Here is a 23,513-nt window from a genome sequence, read left to right as displayed (position 1 = left end):
TAGCTTAGCGTTAGCTTACTAGCTGTTCGTTAGCTCAGGAGGCGCTAATTTACATACTCTCGCTAGGCACCTGCACGCCGTGCGGTCCCGTGTTCTAGGTTATTGATATTTACGGTCACCGTTGTTGAGCCGTTCGCTGTTTTTTCTGTTTTAACATTTTTATTTAAAAGCCCTCGGGTACAAGAGGGGCAAACCGTGACAGGTTGAGGTCGGGACCAGCAGAGCAAAGCCAAGCCGTGTCCTCAGTGGCCGTTCACCATGGACAACGCACACACAAAGACTGTTGAAGAAGTTTACAGCTTTTTCAACGTGAACGAAAGCACAGGGCTGAGTTTAGAACAAGTGAAGAAACAGCGGGAACGATACGGACCAAATGGTAAGCAGCTCGTTCGAAAACAAGTTCTCACTCTTGTCAAGTAAGGCTAATGATATGGGCCGTTGCTGTCGGTTATAATGACGCTGAACAAAAAAGATAGGGCGGCTGTGACGTCAGTAACGTGTGTCGAAACCATGGACAACATCGCTTCTGAAGAATTACACAGTTCAATTTTATTTTAGCTAGACCGGAATCACATCATCTTTCTGTTTACTTAAGCCACGCCGCAACACCACACAGAAAACCTCTATTATTCTGTTTTTTTTTTTTCTCAAGTCCTCACATCGTACGTTACTGCTTGTTACTGTCTTCTTTCTCTCTCCATGATCTGTCCGGGATGATCTGCAGAGCTGCCAGCTGAGGAGGGTGAGCACTTTATTACAAATTTTATTGTAAAAGAATACACATCTTTCCGTTGTTTTAAGTGTATATATTTTATGACTTAGGTCTAGATTTTTTAATTTAAATCGTTTTCTAGGGAAATCCCTTTGGGAACTGGTGGTTGAACAGTTTGAAGACTTGCTTGTAAGGATCCTTCTTCTTGCCGCCTGTATATCCTTTGTAAGTATTCTGTTTCTCATTCACGGGTCACTTGTTCATGGCGCTGGTGTATAGACAGGGTTGGGTTTAATGGTACAACAAATTCTGTATGGTATGTCTCAAGCATAATTCATTGGTTTGTGGTATATGAACTGATAAACTCTGGAAGGAAGTATTGACACTGTTATAAAGGACTGTATTTACATTAAAGTTATGATGAAATTGAGTATAGAATGTTTATGCTATGTGATGTTATTCCCTAGAGTTAATATACCATTACACATCATGAGTGAACAGTCAGTGACAAGCCCCAGAGAAGGTGTGTGTGTGTGATCTATAATCGGCGTCTCCCCCTTGATTAAGTTTTGGGTCACTGCCTTAACGTATTATTAGCCATTTCGGCATTGCGATGACATGCAGCTTATAAATCACTGACTGTTGGGTGCCTTATACTCTCACTTACATAAACAAATCCATGTAAATTTATTGCAGCGTGACAGCATTTTGATATCAGTGCTTTGTGAATGTTTTACAACACTAAGTGAAGGAAATTACAAGAGAATTATGGACCCTTATGTATGATGGGCATACATCTAATCTGAGGTTTAATGGTCTGTACTGTAAAGGATGAAAGAGACCCGTTTGCTTCTGTTTTCATTTACTGCTACAGACTTTAAAATAAAAATTGTAGAAATATTCTGTCAAAACAACCAGTTAGTGCCTCTTTGGTGTGACTACACTTTTTACCCTTAATATTTGGTGGTCTTACATGAGTTAAAAGGTCCTTATTTCACTCTTGTAATTTTCGATAAATAACAGTTCTGAATGACTTTTATTGATTTGGTTATTAAAACTTTGAATCAGTTTTTCATACAAAAGGATACCGTACTTAAGTGTAGGATATGGTTTGCATGGTTTGAGAAAGAACCTAAGAGGACAGTGAAAATAGCTTTGGCGTTTCTAGCTTTTTCTTTGTATAACAAAAATTTCCCTTTTAACTATCCCCACAGTGGCAGGATGAATGTTTATTTAAAAGCACAATTTTAGAATTGGACTTTTACGTAGGCTTACACTTCTGTTTTGAAATTTTTTTTTCTTCTCCCCATCCCACACCAGAATATAGATCTCAAGTAGGTTGTTAGGATGAATTGAACAGTTACATCTGGACTCAAATGCATAGTATCTGAAGCTGAAAAATGGCCATTTTAAGTGCGTTTGATCATTAAGCTATTTTTTCTTTACAGGTGCTTGCTTGGTTTGAAGAGGGAGAAGAAACTGTTACAGCCTTTGTGGAACCTTTTGTCATCTTGCTTATTCTCATAGCAAATGCCATTGTGGGAGTCTGGCAGGTAAACACTCACCAAATTTAAAAATAAAGAGAAATGAGCTAGGGATACTCCAATTTACCATTTAAGTACCAAATCGGATGATATTCATGTACAATGGCAGTCACAGTAGCTGGCAGGGCAGTCCAAGCAAATCCAATTCCATACTTGTCCAATATTCACACACCCTGCACAGTAGATTATGCTTTTGGAAACGCTGTTGTGATTTGATTTATTTGAGGTGAAAAGATGTGTTCAGTGAATAAGTAGTTCAAAAAAAAGGATACGAATCATCCAAAATCTGTATCAGTATATAAACCATAGAAACAGATTAAGTCAACAGCATTGGGTATAAAGCAGTTATTTATGGCATCTGTAGTAAAATTGAATCAGTTTCAGTGTTTGTTTTGTTTTTCTTTGTGAAATTAGTAATTTTACTGACCTCAACATCAGCTGTATGAAGACTACAAAATTATCATTTTCAGAAAATGCATCATATTGCTATTTTAACTGTCACAAAACCGGAATTTGAGCTGGCTTTTGTGAGCGACTGACTTTGTCATAGATTGCTTGTCCAATTTTACTGACTATAAATGACGGAAATGCTGGTGTCCGGCATGCACTAACAGTTGATGAGTAGGGCTTTGTAATTCCTCCAACATTGACTAGCTGCTCTCAAGAAAATTAACCACTGCAATTAATGTAAACAGATTTTAGTTAATATAACAAAAGTTCATGCATTTATCATATATATCTGGACGGATTGGTCTATCATTGTCTCAGGACTGATCAATTGTGTTCCTAGTACTATGTGTGAAATCCTTCTGCCATGTCACAACGAGCTATGTTTCCACCCTTCAAAGTTTGTGATTACAATCAGCTCTTCTCTTGAGTGAGAATTTATGAAACAAGGCTAAGGCAATGCCTGCATTGTTTTCATTTTGTTCGAGGCCAACTGGGGCCTTTCTCTGTAGAGTTTACATGTTCTCCAGCTCCCTCCCATAGCTTCAAAACACATTGTGGGGAGGCCTGAAGTAATGTGAATGTATGAAGTAATGTGAACATATAAAACTCAAGTTATGTTTTATACTCCTTATCTGGTTGCTACTTTGTGGCTACAGTTCTCCATTTCTCTAATTAGAGGCTTAAAAAGTTGGGTTTGGAGAAAGATAACAGAAAAAAATCAGGTTTATGATGAAGCCTGTTTTATTCTTATAACTTTTTACTTTTGTTTAAAGGTGCAGAGATTGAGGAGGTTTGATGTGCAGCCTTTTCTAGTTCTTGTGGTGCGGCTAATTTTGAAACAAGTCCTCTGAATTCTGTGATATGCGGTTATTCTGCCTCTTTACGCAATCATTCACTACCTAAATTTTCCCTTGTAGTGGCAGCTTTCTTAATGGCTTTGTGTTGCAGTAGGTTCTCTCACAAAGCACCACACAGTCTGGGGTTGTGCAACTTATCTTGTCATCAGTTAGCACTTTTGGTTGTCAGACATGAAGCTGCTGTTGAACTGTCCAATGTCAATGTATTTTCTGAGACCTGTTGCTTTATGTTCAATTTCACCACATTACCATGTTTTTTTAATTTTATTTTTTAACTCTTTCCTCACAATTCAGGAGCGAAATGCAGAAAATGCAATTGAAGCCCTCAAGGAATATGAGCCAGAAATGGGGAAGGTGTACCGCCAGGACCGGAAGAGTGTCCAGAGAATCAAGGCCAGGGATATCGTGCCTGGGGACATTGTGGAAGTTGCAGGTATGAAGTTATTAGTTATGTACTCAGGCAGAAACATGCAATGTTTCGTTTCATCATTGTTCATGATAGGTGAAACAGGTTTCACACCAACTGCAGATGTGGAATATAATATAATCATTGATAACTTGATTGTCTGATACTTCTGTGCATTCATAGATGGAAAGTCAAATATGTGCCATAAAGCAAACAGGAGGATCTTGCTGTGTGTTTGTGTTAAGGTATAATCCATTAAGCAGTTTGAAATGAGGTGTATGTATTCCTGTTCCATGCTCTGAAGGTCTTTGTCTTTTATATGATCAACATTGCAAAGGCTCAAGCTTTACTGTTGCTCAATTTTTAGCGAATCTCATTAGTTACTGTCATATAGCAGTTCTGTGTTTTTGTAACAATAAGTTATGTTTGGATTATTTTAACTCTTATTGTGGCAACTGGACTTTAGGTCTTCCCCTGAAGATGTTACACCTCTCATCTGAGAAGCTTCTTCTGTTCATAACTGAAGGAGTTATTTTAAAATTATGACATTGTAACAGATCAATAGATAAGGACTTTATACAGCTTCTCTATCTCTACCATTCCAACTTGAAACACAACCACTCACCCACACTCAAATCAACTAAGCAATATCGTGCCTAAATTCAAGTCCATGCCACCTGTTGCTCACTGCCTTTATTTTCCTTCTTTGCCACTTCGTCAGTCCTTTCCCATACATTTTTGTCTTCTGGCCTTTATTGGAATAATACTCAATTTGATAGTTTTTAATATGATTGTTTTCGTTTGCTTGAGTGAAGAACCAGAGTGGTGTTTCTACTTGTCTACTATCTCTGTAAAGTCAAACTATAATAGAGTGCTGCTGACCTCAGTCTTGCCCTTATCAGTCATTGCTTTACTCTATATTAGCAATATTGACTTAAAAAAATCTTTCCAGCATGAGCTAACAGTTTAGATATTTGTAAAATGTTTTTAAAACTTTTAAAAGTTTTAAAACTCAGGGCTGTGTGTTGTGTTGATATTTTAGGGTTATATTAAGACAAGCAATATGGATACTTTTTTGTCATGGTTTCACCTATCCCAAATCGTATCATGCTGACCCAATTTATTTGTGTCATGATTAAAACCTTTTTTGCCATGTTGATATTGATATATTAATCATGCGAATGTTAACTGACATCTAGTTGTAATTTGACAAAACAATATCTAAAACAGCAGAAATGTAGGAAAAAAACAAGCTACATTTTAAGCATGTGATTATTGTGAGTGAGCACCCTGAGGAAGCTTTTTTCATATCTGCAACCTGTGAAGATGCTCTTTCCATTTGAGACGATGGCTCATTTTGATGAATATCGGGTTGTCATTCTTGTCTGAAGGCGATGTCCACCGTTAAATTAGCCCTGGTCTGCCGAAGGATGTTGCAAGACGGGAAATAACCTTTCTAAAAGCCAAAGATTAGATGAATGAATTAGATGATGAATTGGCCAACATGTCCTTTCTTGTTTTTGAAGTATATAGTATTGTATGTTTTTTATATTTGGCTGTTAGTAAAATCTAATCCCCCCCCCTGTCAAATTATCTTGGCACTGCTCCATCATATGAAACCGCTAGCATTGTATGCAAATGTTATATTTATTTTTACATTTATTTTAGCTGGGTTTGGACTTGTTATATTTCCATGTAAGATAGCACAAGAAGGATTTCTTTTAGGGTAAAAGGATCTCTTGAAAGTTCCTTGGAGGTGTAAGCCTTTACATCAACTGACTGCCCTCTATACAGCCTTGAAAATTTCACCTAAGAACCCAGGAAGATCAGTTGAATGCAGCGTACAAGTATTTACCTCAACATTCAAACTCAGAAATAAAATTGTACTCTTTCTGGTTATTGTTGAGTTGACCTTCTTATTCAGGTAATGCCGTTCTTTGTTGTTCAAAAACCCAGAGACTGAGTCATGTAGTATTTCAGCTGTTGTTATAGAAGGAAATGAGCTGGGGCACCAATCTGGGAGAGGTTATAAAACTGACTTGGGAAATTCAAAAATAACTTTACGAGCTGATGATGTTAACACTTAAGTTTACATAGCCTGACATTTGTCTGCCACTCCAGGGACCAGATAATCGAGAGAAAACGTTCTGTTCACAAGACTGGAGAAATTGTCCCGATCCTTCAGGCAGATTTCCAAAAAACTGTAGCCTGCGCTAAAGAGCATATTTTGTAGAATACAGGGAAGGTATCTTCAATTTAAACTACTGCAAACTTTGTTTCATTGTTGGAACTTTCATCTGATATTTTTATAATGTAGCTTAATTCACTTCTGGTGGTCATCTATCGGTCACCCTCGGCCAGTAATGTCAGTAAATTTTGTGTGGAATGCACTGGTTGTAAGATTTAAAAATTATATATATTTGATTATTTTTTTTGGCTAAATGGATCTTTCCAACTTCTTTTCTTCTTCTTCTTAGTATTTTATCTGGAAATGAGTATTACCTTTATGATCATACATTTTAGCTTTACAAAGACTACCTCAACCTGTTATTGCTGTAACTCTGATGTCATTGCCTTTGGTCAGATGTTTGTTCTGGTTTGTTGTGGCCTATCTGCAGGTGGTAAAAGTTTGGGGCATCAAAGGAACATAAGGTAGCTCGTACAGGACAGTAATAAGATATCTTTTTCAAGGGCTTCTCTGCTTAGTTGGTTCTGAATCAAGGCAGGCAAGTGATAACTTGGTCTGAGGTCCAGGACCAAATTTGGTAGTTCAGCTGGTACTGAGGAGGAGCATGCACTTGGTATTATGATATCTTACAGTAGGTTTTTCTTAAAGAAGACTGATTTTACTGGTTACCTATTTACAAATTTAGTACTGCTTAATTTCTGCCTATTTATTAATGGATAAAACAGTATAAAGTCATGAGAATGGTGGGAATTGATGAACATCGTGTACACAAGGGTACGTCATTCTGTTTCTATTTTCCCTTCACATGACGTGGAGTCCTTTTTTTCCTAGCTTAAACCCACTGTTTTTATCATCCCCCTGTAAAATCCAGCAGCACATGTTTGCATCTGATCAAAATAGTTTTTCCATTTTTGGATATGTGTTTTACAAGTCTCATCCCTCTTCCCATTTTCTCCTCCGTTCCCCTTCTCTTCCTCTCTTCTGTGAAGGGGGCTTCAGAGGCGCAAGGTTTGGGTTACATCTGCCACCACTTTCCACTGTCCACAGAGCAATCTCTTTGGGCTCAGGGTCACCACAGTGTACTGCCATAAGCTTCAGTCTAATTTAATTTCTTTCCGCAAGTTTTGTACTGCACTCATTACCATAATGGCATTTTCTATTATGCTTTCCTTAAAATCGCAGCCATCAATTTTTGACTACTTAGAAGATTGTGTTACAGTAATAAAACAATATTTTAACTCAATGTAATATTTAAAGCAATTTTTGTATTGATTGCATCTGAACCATTGAATCTCCAAAATATTTATTTTTCTCGGCTGTGCAATCAGTCTGAATTTGACCTTTCAAGGCATGGTGTACTGCTTGCTTTGAATACAATGTGGTATCAAAACTGAATAGAACAATGCCTTTTTTCTTTTTTTTTTTTTTTTTTTTTTTTTTTTTTTTTTAAGAGTGGCCCTCATGCATTCAGACTGCATGTAACGTCCTGCAAAGTAGTAAACGGCAGTAAAAGTCGGCCTCTGTGATGTTGCCTAACCCCTCACCATGGAGGAAACACTTTGGAATCTGTGTATTTACATTTTATACTTAGTTTATTTGGGACTGCCAAAGCCTCTCCTTATAGGAAAGAATGTGATGTCATCTGATTGCATTCTCTGCTTTCGATTGTATTACTCTAGAGGAATATAACAGAGTAATTTAGGGCAAAGCTTGTGTGCTCAAAATGTAATCTAAAATTTTCAGAATTCTAAAAGTATTTTGTATTTTCATGATTTGATTCTATATCTTTATTGGAATTCATGGTAATGATGAACCAAGATTGAACCGTTTTCTGCTTCCCACTGTTTGTGGACTGTTACTATAAAATTAATCAATTTCTCCTCTGCAGTCAGTGCCTTTTAAGATGTTGTTTTAATGTAGGAATGGTGATCAAAATGTCCTGTTTGTGCTATCTGTGTCCAGTTGGTGATAAAGTGCCTGCAGACATCAGACTGACTTCGATCAAGTCAACCACCCTGAGAGTAGACCAGTCAATTCTCACAGGTAGGCTTTTTTTCATATTCCAATATCTTTTTTCATATTGAAATTCTGTGTCTCTTGAGAAATGTTTGTCTTTCTTACTTTTCATGCAGCCCCCAATTCCCTGGTTTTCACTTATGCCTTTTCCTGTACTACTGCATGTAAAGTTAAACACATCTTGTTAGTTTTTCTCCTTTTGCAAACGATGATCCTTTTTTTTTTAACCTTGACACAGTTAAAGAAACAAAGCAGTTTTCCACCTAAACATACTAAAAACAGTGAGATTGATGTGGATCAAAAGAAAGCAAACATATGAATCTGAGATAGGACAAATGGACAGCAAGATATATGAAATATTTTTGGAGTAGAGATTTCAAGGGGTAGTCAACATATGAGAGAAGACCTATGTGAATCAATGTCCTAAAGCTCCTGTCTTGCTCAACTGCCTTAATTGGTATCAAAGGGATATTTTTAGTGTTTCGGCTATTTTTCTCCTCTTTTCTCTTCCCCATTCATGGCCACACTGCTTGTCAAATGCTCCCTGCCTTACTCTCAGTAATCAGAGGAGTGGAAACCTTGTACAGTTCATTACACACACACACACACACACACACACACACACACACACACACACACACACACACACACACACACACACACACACACACACAGTGCAGCCACATAATCTGCTATGGATTCTGAAATACATTAGCAGTGCAGCATTTGGTAATAGTAAGGCTTGCGCAGTCAGGTGTAAGCCTTTTCCAACTTAACCCGGTGTCACATCTACCACTTTGCTCTGCTGTAAAGAAACTTACGGCATCCCTTGCTCATATGTTTTATACTTATGCTTGTACAGGAGAGTCTGTATCTGTGATCAAACACACTGACCCAGTGCCTGACCCGCGGGCTGTCAACCAGGACAAAAAGAACATGCTCTTTTCTGTGAGTCACTCATGAGACCATTTTAAACTACCCCATGGTATGATAAATAACAAGGCACCCTCACGCTTATATTTGTTTGGTTTCTTAAAGTCCTACTTCATCACATTCTGTTTGTTTGAAAGTATGATCTCTTTTCAAAGTAATTTCTCTTTTTATACATGTTACCCTTCACTACCATGTTTTGTTAAGATGCAACAAAGAATATAATAACGTTTGCTTATAAGTAAACTTTTCACTGACATATATGCAAATGGGCACTTCATAGATTGTTCAACTAGAGATAACTAGTTGATCAACATTAATGTATCAAAAGCTTCAGCCACAAATAATTCATATTTCTACATAAACATATATTTTAATAATGGCTGCTTCTGTTTTTTTTTTTTTAATTAAATAGAGGCATCATAGTGATGCATAATGTACAATAACTTAAATCAATGTGTCCCTTAGAGCATGTGTCTCAGTATAATTGAGCATGAATAATATGACAGATATTTTCTGCTATATCACTTTTTTCTTTGCTGCTTTTTACCTCAGGGGACTAACATTGCTGCTGGTAAGGCTGTTGGTGTGGTGGTGGCTACTGGTAGCAACACTGAGATCGGCAAAATCCGAAATGAGATGGCATCCACCGAGCAGGAGCGCACCCCTCTGCAGCAAAAGCTGGATGAATTTGGACAGCAACTATCCAAAGTAATTTTAAGACTGATTGTTGTATATTCCTTTTTTTAAACAGCATATTCCAAAGTATCAACGTGAAGAACTCTACCTTTGATCTGATTCTCCTGCTAAATTATCAGTGTTCTGTAATTTCAGGTTATTTCTCTCATCTGCATCGCTGTGTGGATCATCAATATTGGACATTTCAACGACCCTGTCCATGGAGGATCCTGGATCCGCGGGGCTGTCTACTATTTCAAGATAGCTGTGGCTCTCGCTGTGGCGGCTATTCCTGAGGGTAAGCGAGGCCATTATACAATAAGGGTTCTCAAGGTCTGCTTTGGCATTATTACTCTGACTGCTTGAGCAGCTTTTCAAAAAACCTCTATAGTGCTATTTCTTGTATTTAAGGATAATTCCAATTAAATTACAGTAATGCTTCGTAGCAATATAGCATAAAATGTGTGATTGTGAGTGTTTCAATGTCTTAGTATCCACGTATCACATCACCCATGTGTCAGTGGATCTGCTGCTTTTTCTCTCCAGGTCTGCCTGCCGTCATCACAACATGCCTGGCTTTAGGGACACGGCGCATGGCCAAGAAGAATGCTATTGTCCGTAGTTTACCCTCTGTGGAAACTCTTGGCTGTACATCTGTCATCTGTTCTGACAAAACTGGGACACTGACCACCAATCAGATGTCTGTGTGCAGGGTAAGAGTTAACTGGCACATGGGAAACCCTAAACCTCTATTACCACCTGGAATGTACTTCCAAGGGTGCATTTTTGTCATAAATTTGAATACTTTACACCTCAATAGGACACTGTAGAAATGATAGATTGTCATGTAGGGCTGCTTTATATATCTTTTCTTCCAGTAGCCTCCAGCATTGCATAAAAGTGTGTGTGTCAGAAATACACTTTAAAAGTAAAATATTGAACATTTCATACAATAGAAGAATGTACTTATTACATAACCTATTCCTTGCTTTATTCTGCTGTCAAGGTTTTAAGTTATGCTAAAACATAGTGAAGGGTATCAGATTCAACTCAGAACACTTGAGGAGAATATCACTTGGAAGTCTAGGAGTGTCAGAGTAAAAATCAATTTTTATTTGAATTTGCAGCATTAATCAGATCTTCATATTTCTGTCTAACTTCCGTGATGTAATTCATCCAATCTCATGTTATCTAATAGAAATTTGGTCTCATTTACATCAACAGTCAGTTGACCCTATACAATATTTTCATTGCTGCTTATGGGAGATTTGTACTGGTTTCCAGTAACCAATCTTTGCTTGCCAATCGACTTGTTGATATAAATTATAGTTGGTTTGTATTTCAGTGTTAGCAAGTGTGAATAGTGTTTTTTTTTATCTATCAAGATTTTACACTGCCCCATAATCCTTTTGCCAAAATTTGAATGGTAAAAAAATGTATCAAATTAATGAAATTACAAATGGTCACAAATGATCAAAACATACATGTGCTTGAGCCAAAGGATTTTTTCAAAGGTACTGGTACTTTTATCTCTGTGGTCTTGCCTTAAATAAGTTGTTTAACTGCTTTGTTAAAGACAACTACATTGACACTTAAAATAAGTGCCTGCCAGCATACAATAAAAAAATAAGGACTTGGTGTCAACACGTGGTCCACTGATAATTCATTTGGCATCCTGAGCAAAATGACATTTATTGGGAACCCTTAAGAATACAGTTGGACAAGTTATGTAAACAGAAAATTGAACATATACATTATCTTCTTATGGCATACACATGCTGTTGAGAGTATGTCATGGAAACTTTGCATGGCTGCCTACATCCTCCCCAGGGCAGCAGTACTTAGCAGAGACAGACGTGAGCACCAGGAGCTTATCATTTCAAAGAAGACAAATGAGACAAAAAAAAATAAATAGTATTTTCGACTACCATTGCCATACATGGGTACAAGTAGAGTTGGCTAATTTCCTTACATCTGACAGCAATTTCAGTGTAACTGTTTCCCTTGTGTAATGAAGTAAGCCAGATAGCCTTTTTCTAGTTGTAGAGATATACTTCACACTTCTGATCTGATATCTGATGTTGGATCATTTATAATGTGGAAAGGGGGAATAGGCACTTGAAAAAGACTGGGCCTTTGTTGTCTAAATGAAATTTGGTCGCAAGATACTGTAACTATTTTATTGTCGGTTTTAGACTGAGAATATGCAACCAAAATAGTGATCCAATTTTAACATTCAATTTGCAATAAATGAATCTAAATTTTTTCCAAGGTATTTAAAATTGTATGGGCTTTACAAAGTTTTTCAATTGTGTGTGTGTGTGTGTGTGTGTGTGTGTGTGTGTGTGTGTGTGTGTGTGTGTGTGTGTGTGTGTGTGTGTGTGTGTGTGTGTGTGTGTGTGTGTGTGTGTGTGTGTGTGTGTGTGTGTGTGTGTGTGTGTGTGTGTGTGTGTGTGTGTGGACAACTATGTTTACTGTACTATATACCATTTCACTTGTCTAATGTGGTCTACTGAAGTATTAATCTCTCTCGTGGTCTTTTCTGTCCCATTAGGCTTTTGGTTTATTTCTCATCGTTGTCTGTCCCTTTCCCTCCATCTTATCTTTGCAGTTCATCTTGTTCTTCTGTTCCTCCCCCTTACCTCACCCATTGGACTCTCTTCTTGGTCAGACAGCATGCTGATCAGAATGCAGTAGTCAGTCACTTGCAGCAAAAGAGTAGAGTTGCATAACTGATCCTGTGTTCCCACGATTCTTTCTGTTTTCCTCACATCGCATCCTATCAGAACACTGCATCTGCTTGATATGCAGGGAAAATATTGCCTGAACCATTTGCAACCCCTAAGCTTCCCCAGCAATACTAATCTTGCTGTACTGTTTCTTCAGCTACCTATTCTTTTGATTGGAACACAACTGTCATCAACACTTAACTGGTACCTGATGGGACACTACCCTTAATGCCAGCTCTCCCTCAGATTCCTCTGAATGTTTTCATAAGTTTTTTAAATTATTTTATTTATGTTAATAAACAAGATGCCTGTTCATTTTTCACAAAACACTATATTTTGTGAATAGACATTAAAAGTAAGCTTGAGGCCAAACACTGTCCACCTTAAAATGACTCTCATAACCATATAATATTTGTGTTGCATCTTCCTTGCTGTAAAATGAAATGTAACATCCCCTAAAATTCTCGTCTGCTTATGACCAGCATTTATAACACTTTATATTTACAATTTATATTGTACCCTGTTTGTTGACTTGACTGTGTCAGTTTCTCACCTGAAGGCTATGTTGATTTGATAATGCATTAACAACTTTGCCAAATCCTATGTCATGCATCTATTGTATGAGCTGGCGGAACTAATATTCTATCCTTACGCTGCTTGTCTTTCTAGATGTTTATCATTGATCGAGCAGAGGGGGATCACTGTTCCTTAAAAGAATTTACAGTCACTGGCTCTACGTATGCCCCAGATGGAGAAGTGTGAGTTTTTCCATCCCTAAAGTTGTGTGAAAGACTGAAGCAATGGTGTTGAAAAGATGTTAAATGGGGAAAAATCACTTCGATGGATTTTTTTTTTTTTTTTTTGTTCCCCATAGTGATTGTCTACCAGCCTATATGGATGTTATCATATTCTCACTGTATTAAATGGTTTCTGCACCATTGGGTTTTCTAATTTGTTTAGGTTCCATGATGGAAAACATGTCAGGTGTTCCCAGTATGATGCCTTGGTGGAGCTCGCCTCTATTTGTGCTCTCTGTAATGATTCATCGTTGGACTATAATGAGGTGTGAAGTTACTAGTTACTTACTCAAAAGTAGTGCCTTGGGGATAATGTATCCAATTGATCGTATCTTACCGGCAATATGTGATTTTTTTTTTTTTTTTTTTTTTTTTTTTTTTTTTTTTTGTGCAGACTAAGGGTGTGTATGAGAAGGTTGGCGAAGCCACAGAGACAGCTCTCACGTGCCTGGTAGAGAAGATGAACGTATTTGATACAGATATTAAATGTCTGTCCAAGATTGAAAGAGCCAATGCTTGCAATTCTGTAAGTAAACTTGAATAGCAACTATTAAACACACCTATTACATTTGTAGACAATGAAACCTTTAAATAGAAAAACACTCTTTGTCCATGTTTTGATCATGAACATAGGTGATCAAGCAGCTGATGAAGAAGGAGTTCACCCTGGAATTTTCAAGAGACAGGAAGTCAATGTCTGTTTACTGTACACCAAACAAAGCCCGTTCCTCTGTTGGCAAGATGTTTGTTAAGGTAAATCATGTAGACCTGGACTCTGTTGCCTTATTATTTAGTAGTACCCCTGGATATCTGTACTACCCTAGAACATATGTTTCCAGTCATGTAAAAGTATGATTTTGCTTATCACTGCAAACTTCTGAAACCTTTGTTATGAACTCTTCTCAATCTTTGCGTCGGTCATTCATAGTTTCATTGCATTGCTTTGTCACACCCCCTTATGGTGCATTGACCTCTCCTCAGCGTTTTGCTTTTGTGGATTCTTTAAACCTGCATCCATTGTTTTCTTTTTCTAATACCAGGGTGCCCCTGAGGGAGTAATAGACAGGTGCACACACATCCGAGTCGGCAGCAATAAGGTGCCCTTGACGCCAGGAATCAAAGAAAAACTCATGTCAGTGATTAGAGAATATGGAACTGGCAGAGACACTTTGCGTTGTCTTGCCTTGGCAACCAGAGACAACCCGATGAACAAAGATGAGCTGGTGTTGGAGGACTCCTCTCGCTTTATGGAGTATGAGGTGAGATTTCTTTTGTGTTGTGAGTTTGTTCACAATGCATATAGGGGCTCTGTCCCTACTAAAACACTAAGTAAGAAAAGTAATTTTTGCTGAAACAAGAATAATTGTTTGCTTTTATTATTCAGACTGACCTGACATTTGTTGGCTGTGTGGGTATGCTGGACCCCCCTCGAGCAGAGGTGGCAGCTTCCATTAGACTCTGTCGTCTTGCGGGCATTAGAGTAATTATGATCACTGGAGACAACAAGGGTACATATTACACCTTCTTTGTGTCATCCAATTAAATATCTGAAATTGACAAATTATTATAGCTCCGCCTCAGGAAATAAAAGCTATCTTGTTTTTCTCCCAGGAACGGCAGTTGCAATCTGCAGACGCATCGGTATCTTTGGAGAGGACGATGACGTCTCAAGCATGGCTTTTACCGGGCGAGAGTTTGACGATCTGTCACCTGCTGCACAAAGGGAAGCTGTTGTTAAGGCTCGCTGTTTTGCCCGTGTTGAGCCCTCGCATAAATCCAAGATTGTTGAATATCTGCAGTCCTATGACGAGATTACAGCCATGGTAAGAATTTATTTATTTATTATATTCATTAGGTATTGAGCCAGCCATAAAATGTTACTTTGCTTCATTCTCAAGCACATGTATGAATCTTTTTCAGCATCCATTGTTCTTTTAGATACAACCCCCTCACAAATTAACAGTTGTAATGCATACGATGAATTTCAGGTTCTGGTTTAATTGTGCACCTAAGCTGCTTTGCTGTTACTCCCTCATTTGTTCAATTGACTGACCAAATTCGACTTGATTTTCTCAGTGAAATTGTTTTACATTGTAAAAGCCAAGAATTGTAATAAGTTTGTTGATTTCCTGCTGTGCTCTTCATCCTGTCTTCTCAGACTGGAGATGGGGTAAATGATGCCCCCGCTCTAAAGAAAGCAGAGATCGGCATTGCTATGGGTTCAGGCACAGCTGTGGCAAAGACCGCCTCTGAGATGGTTCTGGCTGATGACAACTTTGCCACTATTGTTGCTGCAGTTGAGGAGGGCCGAGCCATTTATAACAACATGAAACAGTTCATTAGATACCTAATCTCCTCTAATGTGGGCGAGGTTGTATGGTAATGGTGACACATTACATTCTTTGTTGTTTTGCTAAAGAAATGCTTACCATCATTATATTTTAAACAGATACCTTTTTGTTGCTTTCTCGTTTAGCATCTTCCTGACTGCAGCTTTGGGCTTCCCCGAAGCTCTCATCCCTGTGCAGCTGCTCTGGGTCAACCTGGTGACAGACGGTTTGCCTGCCACCGCTTTAGGCTTCAACCCGCCAGACCTGGACATTATGAACAAGCCTCCTCGTAACGCTCGTGAACCACTTATCTCAGGATGGCTTTTCTTCAGATATCTGGCCATTGGATGTAAGCAAGGAATCATTGTTTGTTGTTGTGAAAAGATGTACCATGTCTATTTTTGTGAATGTAAAAAGTTTTATGAACAAAATTGGTGTAGAAGGTTTTAAATGCTGGATAGGTTTTGAGTTTTGTTTGTTTGCTTTTTGAATTTAGTTATTATACATGGTAAAAGCAATTGATTTCTGCTTTGAAAAGTTATCTATATCATTACATTTGTGTAGACATGTTGCATGACATGTTTTTGGTGGGTGTCACCAGGTTATGTGGGTGCTGCCACAGTCGGTGCTGCTGCTTGGTGGTTTGTTGCAGCTGAAGATGGTCCAAGGATCACATTTTACCAGCTGGTAGAAATGCACAAATCTATATCATTCTCTTCCTTTAGAAGAAATATTTGAAATATGTACCAAGTTTGAAAGTGCAACAATATAACAACTACTATGCAATTGCTTGTGATTCTTTTTTTTTTTTAGAGCCACTTCTTGCAATGTGGTCCGGACAATCCAGACTACAATGGTCTGGATTGCAAGGTGTTTGAATCTCCTTACCCAATGACCATGGCCCTGTCAGTGCTGGTCACTATAGAAATGTGCAATGCCCTGAACAGGTTAGTTCAAGTGTGTGTTTGCATGTCTCTTTCTCTGTAAAAATAAGTTCTTTTATTGGGATTTTTGAGCACTTTATATGTATTCCGCTCAGTCATCTGTATCAGTGTTTTGGGCTTCTCACGTGAACCCTGTGTGAAAAAACTTATCCCTGCATTTTTGTTTGTATTTTGTAAAACGAGACGGGAAATTGATCGAAGCAGTGACTGCCGAACTATAGCAACAAGGAAAAGTGTAAACAAGAACAACTATGTTGCTAGTTGCAGTGCTAAGTAGGTGATTGGGACCACAGACCGTACAAGGAAAACTCATTTTGTCACTGTCAGTAGTTAATGAATGCTGGTATTGATATACATTTCAAATAACAGAGATGTCCTTTGAACATAGCCAATACCAAAAAAAACATACTATTATTGCTACCAGTATGTGTTTGAACTTTGATAAATATGGCTATTTGTTGTCGCTCAGTGTTTCAGAGAACCAGTCCCTGCTGCGAATGCCCCCCTGGGAGAATGTGTGGCTGCTTGGAGCCATCTGTCTCTCCATGTCCCTCCACTTCCTCATCCTCTATGTGGAACCACTTCCTGTGAGAAGCTTTTCACTTTTAGTTTCCCTCACTGATCTGTAGGATTGGAAATATTCAGATTTTCAGATAGTGTCCATGAAAACTAACTGACGTCTCATATGTTTGTATCACAGATCATCTTTCAGATCACCCCACTGAATCTGACACAGTGGCTGATGGTGCTCAAAATCTCACTTCCTGTCATTCTACTGGATGAACTGCTCAAGTTTGCTGCCAGGAACTACCTGGAACCTGGTAAAGACTTGGAGAAACCTGGCAGCTCCAAAGGCTGCGTCCTGTCTGCATGTATGGAGGGCATCTCCTGGCCCTTTGTGGCCATCTCCCTCCCGCTGGTCCTCTGGATCTACAGCACCGACACTAACATGGCCGACATGTTCTGGTCCTGACTGACTTGAGCACAGCCTCGACTTTCCCACTTCCCTATCCCTCATCCACCACCATCACTACCCTTTTTCTTCTCCGCCTTCCTACATGTGCATAGCTAGTGTGCGTGCACGTTTGTAGAGTTAGTGAGTGTGCTTGTGCGTGCCTACCGTGTGTGTGTTTGAGAAGGACCAATTGTAACACATGAAGCATAACAAATACTACAAAATATTAACTTTGAAAAGTCTCCTATTTTGAGCTGGGATGAAGATTTAAATGTGAGTGTTAGAAAACCATTACTCCCATCGATGTGGACTCGGTTGCTGGTTCAAAAGAAAATATACTGTTGCCCCCCTGCTTTTTTTATTTTAATTTTCATTTTTTATGTCAATATTGCCTTTAAGGTTTATCCTTTCCATTATTTGGGAAAATAATTTGTCACTACAGAAAACACTGTTTTGTTTAATGTCCCTCATCTTGTAAAGAAAGTGAAGATATGAGACATCCATCGATCTGTACAGAGATTGAACACTATTTTATGCAATTTTTGTTTTTTATGGCTTTGTAAATTGTTTGACCAGCGTGGCTTAGACATTCCGCCTTGATTTCTTTTGTAACGTTTACCATTGTGTCTTCAGTATAAACTCCGAACTCTTTCTGAGGACGAGCTACACGTGGCAGTCGAGGACGGGGAAGGTTTGGGCGTGAACATTTTTTTTAAATGCTCTGTTAGACAAAATAGGAAAAGAAGAAAAAAAAAATCAGAAAAACAAATCTGCATGTCCTGTGACCAAGCATGAACTGTGTGGTTAATCATTTCTAATTTGTGTATCCCCCTGTTAGAACATAAATTAACTCCATGGACGTTTTTTACTGTTTCGATTTGAAATAAGCCAGTTTTTCTGCACTGGGCAGAGCACAGCTACCTCAATATGACGAAAGATCTTTTTTTTTTTTCTTTTCCTCTTTTGTTTTTTTCTCCCCTAAGTTTTGCTCATCTCTAGATGCTTTTCCTCATATGGCTTTTCTACATCCAGCAGCCTTACTAAAGCGTAACATCTGAGGTGTGCCCCAGTTTGCTTGTGCAGAAAACGGAACAAATTTATTTTCCTCCAAATCAGTTTTTAAGAACATCTTTTACATGTAGTGATTTTTTTTTTTCCTCATTCGCTAACTCTTACGTTTGCTTTGGCAGATCTAGGCAAGGTTATTTACCGACTCAACGGGTTTTGATTCAAAGGACCATAATAATGAAGTCTTAAAAAAAAAGAAAAAGAAAGCAAGTACATTTAAAGAAGTTGGGCTACCAATAAACACCCAAAAATGTTTTTTTTACATTGAGGAAAATATACCCTTTGAATCAAAGTATTTTGTCTTTTTTTATTTGATTTTTTTTAAATATACCAGGCAAGAGGTTAATATTCATATCCAATGTTTGCTTGATGTGCATTTAATACTTGAATACAAGTCATTTCAGACATTGGAACACACCGTGTTTCTTGGTACAATGTGACAGGAAATGATATTATCGGCACGGTGAAACAGATCTAGTGACTTGTGGACTTCCACAGGCTTCAGTGCTTGGTTTGTGCTTGCCATTCCATTGTTAGTTCATACATGTTTAATTGGCGGTCAATGGCGTAACTTTCTTAATTGCTCTGTGTGGACAACCCTCCGTTCAAAGCATGCATTTGGGATAGAAGCCCGAGTTTGTAAGCACCGTGTGTGTTTGTGCTCCACCTAAACAACTGTGTGCTTTCTCCCTCAATGCCTTCCACTGGCTCCCCTGTCACTAGAGTGAGTATCCGTTTTTCCTTTTTCCTTTCAGTGAACCAATTTCCCCTATTGATAAGTTAAACAGTATGAGCAGACTTTCAGATTTGCGTCCCACAATTTAAAGGTGCTATATGTATTTTTTTTTGTTTTTTTTTTGTAAGTTACAAAAGAAAAATAAAATAACAATTTTGGTGTGATGAAAAAACTCTTGGCATTGTTCTGCAGAGATGAGAACTCAGTTTTGGGCACTGGGCTCAGGTTCTGTCCCTTCCCATTCAGCAAATGTACCCCTATATACCTAAAGCAGTTTGAGGGTATTGCCTGTCTTCCACATTTCTTTGACTTCAGCATTTTTCCTCCACCTGCCCCTCAGGAACAAACAAATCCTCGGATTCTTAATCCCTGTTCTCTGATGTTTTTAGAAAATACAAACCATTAGCCAGTGAATTACAATCATACAAGTTATGAGGCAGATGAATATGTTTTTAAGGCAAAATGATTGTGTATTTGTGTGATTATTGACCAACCATTGGGATGAATATGTTCCCCATTGAATGACAGTGTCTTTATGTTGTTACCGGCCTTCATGAGAAAAATAGAGAAAAATAATTTCCAACTCGATCCCACTTTATTTCTTTTCCTTTTATTGTGTGGGGTGTTTTCACAGTTACCAGTTAAGTCACATTCTTTAAAATATAATTTGTCATATCAAATTGCAATAAATTATTAATTTATCAGATTCATTTATTTCCTCGGCTCATTAATTGTCTTTTTTCATAAGTACACTTATCAGAACTAATTTAACCTTCTAAATGCTTATTTTGAGTGTAAAGGAGGGGAAAAATACATGACCTGCTCTGGTATTTTACATACTTTGTCCAAGCCACTTAGAACCACTGGACGTGGAGTGTGTGTTACCACACACACACACACACACACACACGCTCGCTTTTTTCTACATGTAAACAACAGGATCTCCATGCAAACATCCCACACCATGTTTAAGTATTTTAATTTACTCAAACTTTTGTGCTCCACCATACAGTAACCACAGAAACCCAAGACAAACTGCATCAAATGAATACTTACTCCATACAGGGAAATATGTCTAGTTTCACATAAGCTCTGCAGGATTAAACAATTTAAATTTTCACGAGGTTGAAAAACAACAAAATTCCCCCAAGAGTATACTGTGTGTCCAGAGGGGAGGGCTGAAACACAAAACTGCCTCAATGTCCAAGTTGACCAACTCTTGAGGATCCAATATAAAGTACTTGATTTTTTATTTATTTTTATTTTTTATAAAAACGGGAACAAGAACCGAGGCTTGAATGGCTTGGTAGAATGTCTAAATAAATAAAATTATTGATCCAGAATTGGTGGATCAGAAAGCTTTTAGAGGTGGTAATTGCAGTATGTTTTTTATCAAGTTGGAATATTCTTATTTATAAAAGGATTCTGGTGTATTGATTTGAAAAATCCCATTCTCAACAACAACTTTTATCATGGCAGTAGTTGCTGTGTTTTTACTTTAAACTTTTTTGCTTCAGAGCAAAGCACTGACCCATAGAAGATTTTAACGTTGGCAATTGCGTCAACGTTATTGAGAAGCGGCATTTGGCTAGGGACAGAAATTCCCATCAGTGGGACCTGGCCTGCTGCAGCAGTGGATTGAATGGGAGGGGGGAAATGGTTAAACAAGCCTGTCTGAAGTACTTTAACCAAATGGTTTGGTTCGCTTTTCAAAAGAATCTTATTCCACACCATCAGTTAAGAAGATACCTGCCCTCTCTGGTTAGCGTTGTGCATAAAACAAAAAGCTTTCCAATGCAAACATACAGCACCTTTAAATGAGATGCATATGGAGAAACTGTCCGAGGTCGGAATCAAACCAGGAACACAGCCTTGATGTAGACCCATGTGACTGCACCACGCTGTTCCTTTCACTCCTCTGACACCTGCTTATAGTCACAATCACTGCCTGGGAAATATCTATTCCACATTCTAATCATTTGATGTCTTTTAATGTATTTTTTTTTTTCTTCCTTTTAGGTTGGCTCTTGTAAAAAAACAAAACAAAAAAATCCTTGGCATATCTTTAAGAGTCTGCTCAGAGGCTGGACCCTCCCTCCATCTAGCATCGGTGCTCACTCTTATCTTCGCACAACTCAACCTCCATTTAACCAGCAGTATGTGCACCTTCTTTGTCAACAAGAAGGCGCATTTTCACAGTAATAAGACCAAATACATTTACAAACGTTTGGGTTGGGAATCTACGTTTTTTTTTTGTCGTCTTTATTTTCCCCTCATACCACAGGACATCAACTCACAAACAACACATTTATACCTCTGTGTGCAAACCTAGTATCCATAGGACGTTTCCAGGGATGATGTTCCACTCCCCCTTGAACCTCCCCTTTGCATGATGAACTCCTTTCTAACTTCCACAGTAGAATGACAAGTAGAGAAATGTACATCAGGTCGGTCTTTGCTCTACATTTGTGTATAAAAGTCATGCATGCGTTTCAGCTTTGCAATTTGTATTTATAGATTCTAATGTATAATATTCAAATAATAATGGCAGTTTTAAGATAGATATATATCATACTTTGTTTTTTTTCGGGTTTTTTTTATGTAACGGTTTAGGTATTTTGCACAATGATAGAAATGGAAAATGACTGAACTTGACTGTACCCTACTTGAGTTTGATATTAATTTTTTTTTTCCACATTCATATCTCCCATTAACCACTGATGAGATTTTTCCTTGACAATGAGACGCCAGTCATTATATCCCTGCAATACAACAGTGTTCTGTTTTTCTTATTTCCTCTGCATTAACATTATTATTATTATTATTATTATTATTATTACTATTATGTAATCCTTATCAACTGCTGTAAAACTGTGATCTAATGTGAGAAGGCCTGTGCAGTCTCCTCAATGAAACCTGGGTGGTTAAATACATATATAATGTATTAAAAAAAAAAAAACGAAGACGGTCATTGTTTAAGAGTAATGATTGTAGATGCATTACAGAGGTGTTGGTTTCAGGTAAATAAAAAAAAAAGGTATTTGAACTGTGTCGTCCTCCTTGATATAATTGGTAATTAGCAATTTGCACTGCTGTGCCTTGTTCGATTCTAACAAAGGGTGTGTTGTTGTGTTTTTGTGCTTCCTGTGCCCATGTAGATTTCCTCAAGGTTCTCCAGATTCCTCCCACAGTCCAAAAACATGCAGTACATTAATTGGTTATCCTAATTTATCCAGGGATGTGAATGAGAAATTGAATGTATGTCTCTAAAATGTGATTGAGAGCGACCAGCCATATGTTTCCATATCGTGTAAATGAAAGGCTGAATGCATGTCACTATATCATCACCTTAAAAGAATAGCAGTCATTTTTTTTAGCATAAATCATTGTCTTATTCAACATGGCTCAGTTCTTTGTATTTTCTGAAAAACTTGGAAAAAATTACTCAAAAAATGAACATTTCATTGTGCGGGGAAACCCATTTCCAGACTGTACATAAGACAAACACCTTGAATCATAATAAGGCGACAAATATGTGGCCTTGCAACCTACTGACAAAAGGTCCTTTCGCCCAGTGACAGCTGCGATCGGTTCCTGCGACCCTGAGTGCAGACTTATCGGTGTGGACACTGAATGAATGAATGAATGAATGAATGAAAGGTAGAAAACAGACTTGATATTCTTTCTTGGCACCATCACTTTCCCCAAATGCCACCATTCCCTCCCCTCAGGTTGGGATTATGTCATCGCAGGATGTGAGGCAATTGTAGGCTTTTGCCACTAGGCGGCAGCCTTCGGTCAAAGATGCCAAAGGTGGGATTTACGCTGCACATGGAGAGCCGATACATCCGGTAGAAATTAAAAAATATATATATATAAAATATATGTATAAAATATAAAAAAATATAGAAAAAATATAAAATGGAATATAATTTTTTTTGCCTTTTTTTTTTTCAAAATAAAAATCACCAGTCTCACAATATCTGGTAAAAAGGGTCAAGAAATTCACGTCCCATTTGGGCATATTTGAAACAGTGGTTGGGATTTGGTTTAAAAAGACATCCTGGTTTGAAAGAAGGTTTACAGACTGTTGTTTTGTCGATCAGGTGAAGGGGGAGGTGAGGATGGTGTAAGGAGGAGGGGGAAGGGGCTCTGCATCCTTGCCTCTGTCTC

The 23,513-nt window shown here is 38.0% G+C and overlaps 1 protein-coding gene across 2 annotated transcripts; it reads left to right on the top strand.

The window, feature by feature from the left end:
• The first annotated feature begins 109 nt into the window (after nt 1-109).
• Nucleotides 110-21,620, top strand: atp2a2b (ATPase sarcoplasmic/endoplasmic reticulum Ca2+ transporting 2b). 2 transcript variants are annotated; one of them, XM_086152468.1, is made up of 24 exons: nt 110-376; nt 725-742; nt 855-937; nt 2,161-2,265; nt 3,858-3,996; nt 8,120-8,200; nt 9,036-9,121; nt 9,659-9,814; nt 9,938-10,079; nt 10,328-10,494; nt 13,180-13,268; nt 13,471-13,573; nt 13,702-13,833; nt 13,941-14,060; nt 14,348-14,566; nt 14,692-14,815; nt 14,919-15,130; nt 15,466-15,686; nt 15,784-15,986; nt 16,239-16,324; nt 16,451-16,584; nt 17,051-17,168; nt 17,282-17,402; nt 21,360-21,620. In XM_086152468.1, the coding sequence occupies exons 1-24, from the start codon at nt 259-261 to the stop codon at nt 21,371-21,373; spliced, it is 2,991 nt and encodes a 996-aa protein (XP_086008594.1). In that variant the 5' UTR covers nt 110-258; the 3' UTR covers nt 21,374-21,620. The 2 variants fall into 2 exon arrangements, with proteins under 2 accessions (XP_086008594.1, XP_086008593.1); XM_086152467.1 differs by lacking the exon at nt 21,360-21,620 and having other exon boundaries at nt 17,282-19,512.
• The last annotated feature ends 1,893 nt before the right edge of the window (nt 21,621-23,513 follow it).

Source organism: Fistularia commersonii, chromosome 9 (genome assembly GCF_037954325.1).
Source record: "Fistularia commersonii isolate RoL2024-O1a breed Wild chromosome 9, RoL_Fcom_v1.0, whole genome shotgun sequence".
NCBI lineage: Eukaryota > Metazoa > Chordata > Actinopteri > Syngnathiformes > Fistulariidae > Fistularia > Fistularia commersonii.
The sequence above is the reverse complement of the archived record's forward strand: the minus strand, read 5'-3'. Positions and strand labels throughout refer to the sequence as shown.